This window comes from Eretmochelys imbricata, chromosome 2 (genome assembly GCF_965152235.1).
Source record: "Eretmochelys imbricata isolate rEreImb1 chromosome 2, rEreImb1.hap1, whole genome shotgun sequence".
Classification (NCBI taxonomy): Eukaryota; Metazoa; Chordata; order Testudines; family Cheloniidae; genus Eretmochelys; species Eretmochelys imbricata.
Window position 1 is genome coordinate 41881110 of NC_135573.1, and position 15105 is coordinate 41896214.

At 38.9% G+C, this 15105-nt stretch overlaps 1 protein-coding gene across 2 annotated transcripts in view; it reads right to left on the minus strand.

The window, feature by feature from the left end:
- Nucleotides 1–6289: 6289 nt before the first annotated feature.
- Nucleotides 6290–15105, minus strand: part of PTDSS1 (phosphatidylserine synthase 1) — a 50132-nt gene continuing 41316 nt past the window's right edge. For both annotated transcript variants that reach the window (XM_077809965.1, XM_077809964.1), the window contains exons 10-13: nt 9600–9699; nt 9077–9145; nt 8444–8513; nt 6290–6907 (exon numbers count right to left, since the gene is read on the minus strand). In XM_077809965.1, coding sequence (XP_077666091.1) covers nt 6798–6907; nt 8444–8513; nt 9077–9145; nt 9600–9699 — 349 coding nt within the window. In that variant the 3' untranslated portion in view covers nt 6290–6797. The remainder of the gene's footprint in view (nt 6908–8443; nt 8514–9076; nt 9146–9599; nt 9700–15105) is intronic.

The window sequence follows — 15105 nt, forward strand, 5'->3', positions numbered from 1 at the left end:
GCAGCTAGGATCATTTAGACATTAATACGTGGACGTGCCTCAATACTAACTTCTACAAAGCAGCTGTCATTGATAATGACAACCCACATTGAGGTCTCTATTATAAATAGCATTTTCAAAACCTTTTAACACTTCTTGGCTTTTACCAGAAAACATAAAAATTATTTAGCAGCGTGAGAAGATTTAAAATTTGCCACAATGTAGTGACTTCTCACCAACTCCAGAGCACAGAATAGAGGAAGAAATAATATTTTGTATTTAGTTGTCTCAGGTTCCCCAACAAGACCGGAGATGTGAGAATAAGAGAGTGAGTTTCAAGCAAGCAAGCTTGCTGCCTCATTACCACAATCGGAGATGCTGGCTTCTGTGAAAGAGCACAAGGCATTGTGGGTCATGGTATGGCACACTACAGACAGCATGAGAGTTTTCCTCAGCAAAATTGAACAGCCTTTTCAAAGAGCAGTCATCCTCCTAGCTCCACATCCCACCCAATGAGTGTTGGTAATGGGAGGAAAGCCAGAGAGCCCTGCCCACAGATCCCCTCCCAAAGGACTGTTGGAGAGATCTGTACTCCCTTCCAACAGGAAAGCTATTTCGACAACAAACTGGTGGTTGTGGCTGTGTGCTGGAAACTCAGTAGAAGTCTCTCTCCAAAGACTATTTTTAAGCTGTCAAGGTGAAAGCTACCGTTTAACGTTTTAATTAAAATGCTTCCAAAACCTATTCGTGTGTGTGTGTTTTGCGTTGGTTATTTTTTTAGTAAGTATAACATTCTTTGATAATAGTAACAGTTTGTAGGTCTGTGTGGACAGTGTATGTAATTGAAGTCAATGGGAGCTGTAGATTCCTTTGAAACATCAGGCTGGGATGAATGAAGTTAGCCACCTAAAATTACAAAGCAACTTTTGAAAATTCAGGGCCTTATTTTGTATTTGTAAGAAGGCATCATCTAGAGGCCCCATCTAAGACTGGTTCCCGCTTGTGCCAGGCACCATATATACACACAGAAGGGAGACCGTTCATGCCCTGATGAGACAACAATTCAAGTTGATATCAAGCATTTTGGGGAAAATACACACTTGGGATATTTAGATGAAATTATGCAGATTTTATCAATGTGCATTTTCAAAGCAAGTCACCAAGCACTTAAAACTTCCCCCATCTGATGTAATATCTGTTTATCTAAAGCTCATTCTGTAAAGTCCATACAAGTACTGTGTGTTTAAAAAAACAAACAGAAAACCCACACAAAATAAGTCATCAGGACCCTTCATTTTTATCTGCAACCTTAAAAGTATGAAAAAATACTAAAATTAAATCCATATGGTACACAGCAGTATAGTCTGGGACTTGCATTATTGCTGATTATAGGAATTCAGTGTTTATAATTTGCATTCTTTCCCAGGCCTTTTTTTTGGGGGGGGGGGGGAGTGAAGAGCTGAGGTTTATGCTCTTGCCAGATCATAAATCAGACTCTAGAACAAAGTGGGAGCTTTAAAGACCGCCCCGTTGGGTGAAGTGTTATGTTCCCAAGCTTGAGGAGACCAGGCCTGCAGTTTGACAATGGAAACACTAGGATAAGATCTACAGTGGAGACACACCGGGAGCCTATGACAAAGCAATCTTGAAACACTTTATAAGTCCATACCGCTAACTTGGAGTTCAACATGGAACCACACTGTACAATAAACCATAAATTTTTTAAAGGATGAGGAAATTCAGGATTTATTACACAAATTCTACTGAGGATGAATCCCATTGTCAGTAATGAACCAACATATGAAGAACAGTGAAAATACCAGTGCAACCATGTAAACAAAACAGAGCTGAGCTCACTACAGTTCACAGCTTTCAAGAAGGGAATGGAAGAATCATTCCTCTCCAGTCTCCAGTGAATGTGCCTGAAAAAAATTTAGAATCAGTCTTCAGTACGAGCTGTGAAAGTGGAGAGGATAAGCGAAAACGTCCATTGTTCCAGAGATTATTCAATAAGGGCCAAATCCTCCTCCCACTGAAATCAATGGCATCCATTACCCATTTTGCTGTGAATTGCGAGGTTTTATGTTTTGAAATCTTTTGGGGGAGGTGCTCTGAGGCCTTCCTGGCCTGTGATTAACGTATCATAAAAGCATAAGAACATAAGAATGGTCTACCTAGCTCAGTATCCTGTCTTCCAATAGTCGCCTATGCCAGGTGCTTCAGAGGGAATGAACAGAACAGGTAATCATCAAGTGATCCATCCTGGCACCCATATCCAGCTTCTGGCAAACAGAGGCTAGGGACACTATCAATGCCCATCCTGGCTAACAGCCATTGATGGACCTATCCTCCATAAACGTATCTAGTTCTTTTTGAACCCTGTTATAGTCTTGGCCTTCACAACATCCTCTGGCAAAGAGGATTATATATATATATATATATGACAATACAACTCTTTTTGCTTTTCTACTTTTCACATTTCCTTCTTTTTAGCATTGAAAACCTCTCCTGTTCCTGAGAAAAGATACACACAGTTAAACAAGCAGAGCTGTACGTATTGTTTGTATTCACTATCCAGACGCAGCAGTGCACATGGCTGGTTGTAAATTACAAGTCCTGTATCTCACATGTAAAACAGGCCGTGGTTTTGCAGACAGTGAGTATCAGCATTACGAGTGTGTCTTTCAGAAAGCTTCTCATGATAGAACATAGGCCTCAATTTGTGCCTGCAGTGTCTAGACACTGTGCTGCCTGGTGCTTTTAGCATATTTCAATAGCAAATAGCTACCTTTAACACACAGTTTTTATACAGTATAAGAACAGTGCTGCTGCAGCAACTACATCGGCTGTGAAAACTAAGCCTAAGTATTCCTGTTATCCAAATGTTGCTATTGTACTTCACTGATGGAGGCATGAGCAAAAGCCCACCTTCTAATAACCTGGGTCTTCCAGTTCCTCTATGAGAAACCTTTCTGTTCACCTTAGAAGGTCTGCAATCAAAGCCACTATGTGACAACTCACTTCTTTCCATATCTTTGTGGTCTGCAATAATAAAGTAACATATCCAAAATGCAAAACGAATAGCCAGGTTTACTAGAACAGCGGTATTCTGCCTGCTAGAAACCTGAGAAGTAGCGTCAGAAACAAGAGAAAGCTCTGATATTACTGATGTATTTTAAAAGTCTGCTCTCCTCCCAAGTAGCAGATTGCAGTGAGACCTGAGAGTGCTTGAGCCTCGGTTCTGTGATGGAAGTGGATGAACGTGTCAGCCTGCAACTAGGCATATAAAAAATAACAGCTTCCAACAAGTGATCACCTGCTGTGCCCTGTTGTATATAGATGACAAACGCATAGTGGTGACATGAGTTGTTTTACTGAACTACTGCAAAATACGATGCTTTGCAATCAGTACAGAGCAATTCTATTGAAAACAATGTTAAATACGTGGTAATTGGTATTGGCACATATTGTTTGTATTCACTATCCAGACGCAGCATTTACTACATTATCACACTATCTTGTAATCATGTAGTAAATACCAAGGCTTTAATAGATGAAACAACAAACTATTTTCTTCACAGCCGAGTAACAAAAGAACAACAGAAATCAAGCTCCTCCATGTATTTTATTAGATACTGTGTTTGATTTACACAGCTCTCCATCCAGCTTTAATACTGGCAGCTGGTAGTGAGGTTCACTTTTGGTGGCTTCTGGTTCATTTTATACCCTTCCAGCATTCCCCATCCTGAAAACTGTCTACTGCTATTAAATTCACTCAGTGTTGTAAAGTGTTGCCACTATCCTCTGCTTATGCCATGCTGGACTGAATTAGCCCCCCTTTAATGACTGACATTGAGTAACGTCTCTGGAGGGCAAATTCAGTCCTTTCAACGGCAGGGAATAGCTTGTTTTAAAACTGGAGGACAGAATAATAGGAGAGAGAAAAGAATAAAAGGAAGGCAAGATGAGAAAACATGGAAGGACAAAGAATGGGTAAAAAAGGGACAGTGCATTTGTAACAGTAACAATGACTATTCAAGCAGCAGAATTCTTGATACAAGGAAATTAGTTAATGTAACAGCTCAAGTTATTCATCATTCTCACTGGCCATTGCACATGGACTGTATGTGGAGTTCAGCGATAAGGGGGGAAATGATAATTACTTCAGATTTACAGCAGTGATCAAAAGCACCATCCTATTTGTGCCAATGCAAGGCCCATTGCCATGGAAAATGGAGTGGAAATAGCACTTGTCAGCCAGAGGATTAATTGTCAGAACACTTGTCAATCTCAGCCAGGATTGCTGGTGGAGTGCAGAAGGTGCCATTTTTCAAACTGCGTAAAAGGCTCTACTTAATTCCCCCCCTGCATCCCCAACTCTCCCTTTAATTTTCAAAAAAGTAAAAACAAAAAACGCACTGGGAAAACGTGAAAGATGTTTTTTCTGCACATTCCTTTTCCATAGGCATTATGAGTTGAAGGTCCTGACCTATGTTTTACTGGTCAGACCTGTGCTAGTGTAACAGAATTCAGAAGTCAGAACCTTCAACAGATGAACCTTCAACTTTCTTCATATTTCCTTTTTAAAATTTTTAGGGTCCAATTCACAAATGTGAGCACCAATTCTGCACTTACAAAACATTCATATATACCCACTGTGTGTGGGAAATGGATAACTGTACACATAAGCCCCAGTTTACACAAGCCACGGTGTGTTTTATATGTACAATGTGAGTATGCACATATTTTGCAAGTATAAAACAGGCTCTTACCTTTGAAAAACTGTGTCCTTTAAAATAAAAATTATACATCTGACATACAAAATGTAAACATGATGTTAAACTTCAACTTCCTGCTTTGGTACTGAATCAATAGGAAAAACAATTCACAATGCCATCCTCAGACTTGCAGTGACTGAATTATAAACAAGTGAAATATAAAAGTAACAAATTTGAATAGCCAAAGAAACTTGCAAATACATTCAACAATAAGCAGCATGCTAAGAACAAATGGAGATGCCACAGACCACAGCTTTGGCAATATAAATGAAAAGAGAATTTTTGTAGAAAAATCCAAAGAAGTCTTCCAGGCCTTTTTTCCTATAAAATTCAACATAGTTGCAGAAAAATGACATAGCAGCCTTCAATACAATTTAGTTCTTAAGTTGTACATTTGTGTTGGACTGAAGAAAATTAAAAGGGTTTCCAATGAGTTAGGCAGCAGCATAAGTGTATTCAAAATGTTGATAATCTGTGGCACATAGGTCGTCATGGAATACACATAGGATGGTTTTCCTATTTACAGTATCATACACTTGTATGATAAAGTCTTTACAGCATTTTACTTTACTAGTACATAACGTGTGGCAAATCACAGTAACATTTTTCAGAAATTAAATCTTAGTTATTACAAGGACTAGTGACTCATGGATGTTATTTATTTGTCTTAACCTGTCTGCTTTGCTGAGCTCTCTAGGGTTATAGGCTCCACAACCCAGTTGGCACCAAAAAAAAAAAAAAAAATCAAAAATCTGATAACTTAGTTCAGGAACTAACTTATTTCGCAGGTTTACTTAAAGAACAATCGTTATGCTAGCTGCAGTTTGAGGGAATCACCCACTTTGAGACCATAATTAGTATGGATGTTTCAAATATGTGGTTTATTTGCTGTTTGCTGTTTGATAGCATGTTAGGAAATAGGAAAACACTGTATAAACACAATAATATTGTGTGACCCCTTCTACTCTCAGCAACACAATGAGTCTTTACGAATGATTGTAAACTTACAAAAAAGTGAGCTGCAGTACTTTGTGAAGAAGCTGCCCATCATCAGACTGGGCAGTACCAAAAGCCCTCAAGCTGCCTTTAACATGAATCTTATTTAAAACTTGAGGCAAAGCAAGGGACAAGTATTTTACAAAGTATGACGCAACTGAAAGAGTAATGGCTACTAGTACCGTACACAACACTACGTGCAGCTAATGGCAACAAATACATAGCAGTAAATGGGGGGGAGGTGTGTGTAAACTGAACAATACAACATCTGCCCCTGGGGTCAACAGGTACAGCCCTCACTACTGTGTAACAGGTTTCATATATGCATTGGTAGTAGGCTTTAACAAACGGGATAGGGAACAGAATCAGAAACAAGGAAACATTTGAAATTAACTCTGCAATCTTTCTAAGAAACCTGGACACATACCCCAGTTGGTAAAATCCTGCCACCGAGTGGAGATTTTTTAAATAAAAATGAGCAATTGGATAGAAATATGGAATTTTTTTTAAATACTTAAAATAAAAAGAACCATTAGTATGGAAAAGTTTAGTTGTCTGATTTTAATCAAAGATTGTGTATGTTTCAAAACAAAGAAACTAATCAAAACAAAGACACAAAAACAACCAATCAATCCCCTGGCGTCCCCGTCCCCCCCAAACATCTGGTTATCATCCATTAACCTTTGGGTTAATGTTCTCAACTAACAAAGATATTAAAAATGCAAATCGGGATACCTGAACATACACCTTTACATACCTGCCAAGAGCAAACTATTTTTCCTTTCAACATACTACTACTTGTTTCTGAATGCCAAGTGCTGAAGAAATTAGATTTAAGTCAGTGAATGGCACGTGGCAACAGGCAATGATCTGCAATACACTGATGGCTACATCTTAAAAGGTACTAGGACCCTTCGGTTGCTGCAAACATTTCCCCCCATCTTCCACCTGTTTCTTATTAACCTTCTAATAGGTAATTCAGAACCAGGTCCAGTTTTCCTTCTCATGTCTAGGCACACTCTGGAACATCTTTAGAGACTGATCTTATTTCTTGCCAATTCCATTGGTTACTTTTGTTTTGGAATGACGATTTCTTCTTCTAGATGAATGGCTCTCAATGTTGCCTGAATGTTTTGGTGGACTATCTTCAGTACCTACAAAGAAATCAAAATTAATTTAAGATTAAGACTGTTGAAAGCAATTCTTTACTGTTTTAGTTTTTAAGGTTTCCTAGATATGTAACGTTTAAACTAATTATTTCAGGCTGAAACTATTAGTTTGATACTAGCACTCCATCTAGTGGCCAAATTAAAACATTTATTCTGTCAGCGTCTGCAAGGCAACTTAAAAAATTTAACAAATTAAAATGTGATGCAGAAGTGTCCCTCATTTACACTGATGTCACTCATTTTAATTTGCCATCTCCCTCATACTGTTGATAATTTTTTACATTAGAAATTAAGAACCATGAACCTGAGGTTGAAGAGAATTATGGAACGAATTCTCACATCACCAAGTTTCCTGCATGAATAATTGTTTAGTATCTCTCATTTTGGATCTTTGTCACACACATTGGGCCTGTGCAGGTGGAGAGGTCTGATGATGATTAATATACACTGGCATTAACCTCATGCACACTTTAGCAGAAAATTTGCTATTGAGCAGATAACTCTGATGAAGTCAGGGGACACGGTCAAAGTTTTTAGACCAACAATTAGAGTTTTTTCTTTTTCTATGCTTGAAAAATCTATTTTAATGTATGTATTTTTTTAAAGAAATCAATACGCTTCTTTAAATAACAAACCAAAAAGAAATCAATACAGGCAACTTAGGAAATCTGTGTATGCAACTGAAGAAAAACACATTTAAGTGCTTCAAGTGTCAGGATTCCAGGAAGTTGAAATGAAAAGAAAATATTGTTTTAATGTTGTAAATACACCTGGAGTGTAACCTCTAAATGGTAGTTTCCAGATGCTAATCTTGCCCTTTTTCCACAGGAAGGTCCCCACTAAAGTGTAAGAAGGAGAAAACAGGCTGCCTACTTGACTTTCATTGCAATAAAAAGTGGCTGACTAAATGTCCGTGTGGATCCTGCTGAACTGCATTAAGTTCTTTAACTAACGAATATACTTTGATCTAGTTCTCTTTGAAACAAAACGCACATCAGTAGGGTCCACACAGACAGCTAGTCTGTGGCAGGCTAGTGCAGGTAGACTGGCACCCCAACTTGCCATGAACTAAATGTTCATGTAGTCAAGCCCTTAGTAAGTGTCAGTAGGAACATAAGCTCCTGGGCACATACCTGCCTGCTCACTAATAAGCAGGCATAAAAGCACATTTCACATTGTTCACTTGAAGCCATACAGGGGATGTTCAGTGAGAAAACCTGCCCAACGAGGTTGTGAAATTCTCTAATCTCAAACATTCGCTGTCAGGAAGGAATGGAACAGCAACAGGTGGAGGAGCCATTTGTTCCATTAAAAATTGAATCACATTCTAACGAAAGGAAAGAAAATCAGTGGGGAAAAATAAAAGTGGCTTTGCAGCCTATTTCTATATGCACTTGAATTGCGAGGGTCAGAAAGTAAATCAAAGAACCTATACTGCAGGTTTCTCAAGCTACATTTATTAGGACTGAGCTGTATTCCCAGTGATATGACACTGAAAATGTGCATGCAAAGCAGCAGTACCTTTAGTGAATTTAGAATGAAGCCATGAGGCATCTGGGCTGTATGGACTGTCCTCGCTTTCCGACAAGGTCTGTAAAGACAAGGAGGACACACGTCATGGGGAGGCTGAGTCAATCTCTACTTCTCCTCTCCACTACATTTTCGGTTAGGACTTGTAGCATTAAAGCTGCAGCAAGAATTCTGACGAAAATGCTAATGGAAGTAAAGGCCTTTCCCCATCTTGTTATCAAGCACAAATAGCTGATACAACAATGGGACCGTAAAATGGCAATAAAGCAACAGCTCCAAGGTGGTCTGTCCTTTAACAAAGCTTTTCTCAATATTTTTCATATTCTTCTGATCTTTTCACGTAGACAGTGGAGACATTAGTTATTTATTATTCCAGTCTTTGATAAAGTTCCAGCCCTATTTTGTATAGCTAGGATTACAGTGCTTCTTGGAGACAACACCACACTTCGGGCTCACTCCAAAGCCAACTGACTTCAATGGAAGTGTTTCCAACTCACTTCAAAGGACTCTGGATCACAACCTTGATTCCTGTGTCAGAATTCTCTTTACAAGAACTTATAACAATATGGCTTTGTTGCAGTTTAATTTTGGCTTAAAATAAAAACTGAGTCCCCACCAAAGTACCTTTTCTCGGTGGCCATAGTACTCCGCATACCAAACCATTCCATATAAACACAGGAAAGTCGTAACAGCCTACAAGAGGGTGGAAAAAACAACATAAAAATGTTTATAGAATCATAGAATATCAGGGTTGGAAGGGACCTCAGGAGGTCATCTAGTCCAACCCCCTGCTCAAAGCAGGACCAGAACTTTACAGAACTTTGGGCCAAGATCTCTACTGGTTTAATTGCATTGAGTCAATGCAATTACTCCATTTGAGAGAGTTTGGCCCTTTGTTTCTGAGAATATTAGTAAATTTAATTTGTTTATTAAAGAAAGAGTATTTACAAATTCATAGTAGCATCAATAATTTTCAAAGTATTAGGGCTCATATCTGCAACTCCTACTGGGTTAAGAAGTCCTTACTTACTGAATTCAGCAGGAGCTCTTGTATATGTACACACTACCCAGGTACATAAGGTTTGCAGGATCGAGGCCTCAAGGCATTGCTGGGCACGGTGTTTCATGAACGAGAAGTCTCACTTACCACACAAAGAAGCCAAAACACAACATACAATATTTGTGTTTTGGAGAAGAGCTCTTGACCAAACTTTATGCACACAAAAGCTTCAAGGAAACCAATGACTCTGTGGGCAGAGAAAGAAAAAGGGTGAGGTTATAAATACTGGTGAGGTAAAGAGTCTGGACTCTGTCCACGCTAAATAAGCAGTAGCTTTAGCCAGATTTCTGATGAGCACGCCATTCTTTTGCAGCAGCGTTAGTGTAGAGAACATGGAGAATTCTGGGCTGACAGCCCTCAGAGCTGAAATTCTCTGCTTATCCATGGTATGGGCACAAAGGGTTCAATGACAGTGAAAGCTTCCCCACACTCTCTGCTAATACGCCTCCATCTTTACCTGCAGGGATAAGATGATCATTCCATTTCTATGTCCACTCAACCCACAGGTTCTCTGTTGAGACAGTCAGCTGTACTGTGGACACTTGTCTACTCCATGCTGGACTGACACCACCAACTCATTTCATGCAGGCCAAACAGCCATTAGATGGTAGATAGTAGCTACTTTACCATCCTAGAATCGTTTCAGCTGGGGAGCCAGAGGTGTAAAGCCATTCCCAATCCCCTGAGCCACCATTCACTCTGGGTGAGTCCCCAGACTGCCGGCTCCAGTAGTTAGGTTTGATAGACATGTGAAGGTTCTCCCTCAAATTCTCCACCCAGCGATAAGATGGGAAGAGTAGAAGGAGGGTAGCAAGAAGAAAGGGTAGACCTGCCTATTATCAGAGAGCCAGTTCCCTCTCCTAGCTAATATGCATTGGGACATGAGTAGTGGCCACACAAAGCTGAGACTATGCCTTCCTGGCAGAAGGAGGGATTCCAGAATTTTGGCCCCAAGTACACACATGAAAGACATTAAAAATGAAGGTCCAGATCCTCAGTAAATCAGTGCAGTTCCACCGCCATCAAGAGAACTGTACTCATTTATACCACATGATCTGGTCCTGTAAGTTTGAAAACACAGAGAAACAACCTTAATTTTATAAACTTGAAGAGAGTAGCGCTTACATTTATGGTACAACTGACATATCTGACAACATCCCAGGAAACAAAGCTTCCACACTTGCTAAGTAGCAGGTGACACAATATCACTGACATACATGACTAATTCATGGATCAGGCCATAGGCGAGAGAAGATAGGGCAGCTCAGATAGCAGCAAGCAAAGTAAATTTGCAGACAGAAAACACAGCTTCCAAAAGGCTAGGTTTTTCTGGTTTGCTCTTTACAGGAAGATACCGTGTAGGTCAATATGAAAATTGTAGGACAACAATGCAACATTTAATTTTGCACCTTGGAGTGCAATTATTCTTTCAATGACTCCTATAAAAATTTGCATATATAATCTGCAGCTGCTTACACATGTAAAATATTGTTTGATCCAAGTGATACTGAACATTGTACATTCATAAACACAAATCCAATTTAGGCACAGCAATAAACCCAAATACTTTACTATAAGACAAAGGATCAAGTACTGACTGCATTAGTCATTATTAAACATCCTTTTAAAAGGCTGCAGAAAGAAGGGCTTTTTCAGATGCCATTCTTATACCAAAAAATATTCTTCACAAAGGCTGTCAATTTAAAATAGGTCACCAGTTATCAAAAACATCTATTTTAGTCAGTTTATAATTAAATCTTCAAAAGCTCATGGGAACTTGGTGAGAAACTACCATAAGGGGTATATACAATCTATAGCTCATGAGGCAGCTGGATAGGCACTGGTAGCTTAGAATTTCTTATTAACTTGTTGAAACTGAGGTTCTCTAAGAACAATAAAAATAAGTTTTCTCCTCAGAAGTGTGTCCAGAAAGAACTATGAAAAATTAAATGAGACTGATTGGCTTACAATAAAAGTATGCTCACTAAGGACTGGAAAGACTACAAAGAGATGTTATCAGAATATCTGTGAGGGTGTTGGTGAGGGGAGATTTTGTATGATGTCACAACAGTAAGAATGTGTGCATGAGGGGAGGAGGGAGGGAGGACAGTTAACAGATGCCTAAGCAAACTACTGGTTTACTGGTCTTCCTAAAGAAACCAACAGAGATGAGAAGGAGTCTAATGGAGTCTCAGGTTCTCATACAGTGGAGATTTCTAAAGCAGAGGATATGAAAAAAGAAGGACTTTCAGTTCTGGTCATCTACCTCAATCTCCATTTGTTGCAGCTGTTTGCTCAGCAGAAAAAGCACATCTATCCCCTCCTCAAACCTCCTTGAAGAGGATATCAAACACCCCGCTTAATGCAAATCTTTCTGGAATCATGACCTTGAATCACCCTCACTCATCTAAAACTGATACTTTAGAAAAGAGGGTAGATGATGTTGAAGATTTCACAAGAGACTGGATGCAAGACCAGAGTGAAGTTTGAAGTCCGTTAGTGGAGTCCTTATCAATTCATTGTTAAATAGAACTCTAAGAAGAATAATTGTGAGAACATCAGAGCTACCAGAAAAAGTTGAAGGACTTATAGATTCATAGATACTAAGGTCAGAAGGGACTATTATGATCATCTAGTCTGACCTCCTGCACAACGCAGGCCACAGAATTTCACCCACACACTCCTGTGAAAAACCTCTCACCTATGTCTGAGCTATTGAAGTCCTCAAATCGTGGTTTAAAGACTTCAAGGAGCAGAGAATCCTCCAGCAAGTGACTCGTGCCCCATGCTACAGAGGAAGGCGAAAAACCTCCAGGGCCTCTTCCAATCTGCCCTGGAGGAAAATTCTTTCCCGACCCCAAATATGGCGATCAGCTAAACCTTGATCATATGGGCAAGACTCACGAGCCAGATACTACAGAAAATTCTTTCCTGGGTAACTCAGATCCCACCCCATCTAACATCCCATCACAGGCTATTAGGCATATTTACCATGAATATTTAAAGATCAATTAATTACCAAAATCATGTTATCCCATCATACCATCTCCTCCATAAACTTATCGAGTTTAATCTTAAAGCCAGATAGATCTTTTGCCCCCACTGCTTCCCTTGGAAGGCTATTCCAAAACTTCACTCCTCTAATGGTTAGAAACCTTCGTCTAATTTCAAGTCTAAACTTCCTGGTGGCCAGTTTATATCCACTTGGTGCACATGCTCTCACATTCCATAGTGATAGGCATCTTCAGATACTTTTTAGCATTAGAAAGCATTGGGTCAGAAGTTTGAAATGCTATTCTGTGTTCTAAAGTTTTTCAGAACGCATTTTAAATGATGTCTGGGCCCCTCCATCTGACTCATCCCATCTTTCTAAAACTTGTATTAAGCACAAATTGGAAGGCAACAAATAAGAAAAGGAGCATGAAGGTAATCTGGAGTCATAAAGACACCTTAAAATTATGACAAAATATACAATATTTGTGATCTTGCAAAGTCTATTCAGATGCACAGAAGTAAATCTTTGACTTGTCAATCAGGATATTTTCTCTTCAGGTAGAAGGGCATAGTTCTTTTTCTTGTCAAAACTTTCTGTAGTTGATCAGGGAGAGAAACGCACATTTTTGATTTTTATGACAAACAGCCACTTTTAAGCAATTCAATTGAGAAAAATAATTTGACTGGGCTAAGTAGGGTGATGAATGTGATAAAAAACTATAAAGAACAAAAATAGAACTTCTGAAGAATCCCTTTCAGATTCTGTTCTTCCTGAACTTCATTCAGGTTTTGTTTAAATATGTTATCTGCATTATCCCCCTTATTTTAGTGAAACTTCTATATTCTTTCAAATGATCATTTACATTTTTTTCCTATTTTAAGGATGATTTTTTTCTGACTGCTCAAGGAAGTTTTTTTTTTTTTTTTTTTTTTAATTTGTGATGAAGCTTTTTCAAGGAGAGATGAGGCTGTTAAATTCAGCTAGTGGTAAAGTTTCTGCTCCTCCTAATTCTGAATGTTCAATTTATAAGCACAAAAGCACAAACTTATGTCCCTTTTTGGCAATAATTTTTTTTAATGATTTGATATTATCTGACTACAGTCTAAACACTTCCATAGTAATCTATTTATTAGACAGCTCTCTTCTTACCAGGGAAACTTCTATTTAAATTTTCTTTAAAATGCATTTTCTTGCTGATTGTCAGTCACCCTATGATCTTTTTACAAATCAGATATCAATGACTGAGACTATTAAATCCCCTTCCATGCACAGAGCTTCTTTATACATTTTGATTTATAGAACACACCTAACCTGACGCTCCAGATGTACACACAATGCAGTCTTTAAAAACCCTATATAAAACAAAAATCAAGTTTAACCTAATCTGAATCTACTCATCCTTACTCAGCCCTGAAAAAAATACTACAATAAAGAAACAGGGTTTGCAACATGCTGTGAAGGTCAAAACCTGTGTCAGACCAAAAGAGTCTGCGGAATTTCCACTGTGAACTTCATCTTCCCAGCCCCCAAAATAATTATTTCTAGAGCTTGTCATTTTGAGTGTGTCATCACAACCTCTGGGTTAAAAACTAAGAGGAGAGGATCTTTCCGAGATACACAGAATACAAACAGTAAAGAGAGTGTTATAGATCAATGCCAACACCCTGACTTGCATGAAACGGAAGCCAGTAGAGTCTCTGCAGTGCAGGTGTAATGTGTTTCCTGCGGGAAGTACTGGTAAGTAGGTGGGGAGCTGCATTCAATACCAGCTGAAATTACCCAACTTGTCTTCATAATTCTGTCAAGGCAACATTACCCTCTTGTAATTTCATAATCTGCCCTAAAAAGGTAACGAAAGAACTAGACTTTCCATGCTGAGCTAGATAACACAACTGTACAGAAGTATGTTAACACAGGTTTTGAGGCAATAATGAACAGTCTAGCAAACTATGAACTGTAGGGTGCGTTTTTGGATTCATGTACAAAGGTGCATGTTTCTAATCTATTATTGACATTAATGAGGGTTCCTGTGCTTAAATCTCCATAGATGGACATTAAAATACAGCCCTGACTGTGAATACCCGAAGGATAACTTACACTTGTTGAAGGACCCCAGACTGTAACAGGTTTCAGAGTAGCAGCCGTGTTAGTCTATATTCGCAAAAAGGAAAGGAGGACTTATGGCACCTTAGAAACTAACAAATTTATTTGAGCATAAGCTTATGCTGTAGCTCACGAAAGCTTATGCTCAAATAAATTTGTTAGTCTCTAAGATGCCAGAAGTCCTCCTTTTCTTTTTGCGAACTGTAACAGACAGTGTGTCCACTCTTCTCCCAAGAAAGAGCAATGAAAGGAATCCACCAATACCACTTGTCAGTTGGTGAGAAGGGCCGCTACTGAGCATGTTTGGTTTTCTCCCTCTGACAGGGGAATGTCTGCACTGATCCCATGAAGCTTCAAATCTCCAACAGTCCATGGAGATTGAGAGGTTTTACATCAACAATGTAAACAGACCTTTACTTAACTGAAATGATACAATAAAACTACATAGAGAAAGGATAGCAAAAAGGATACTGTACTTCTTACATTTTTCATCTT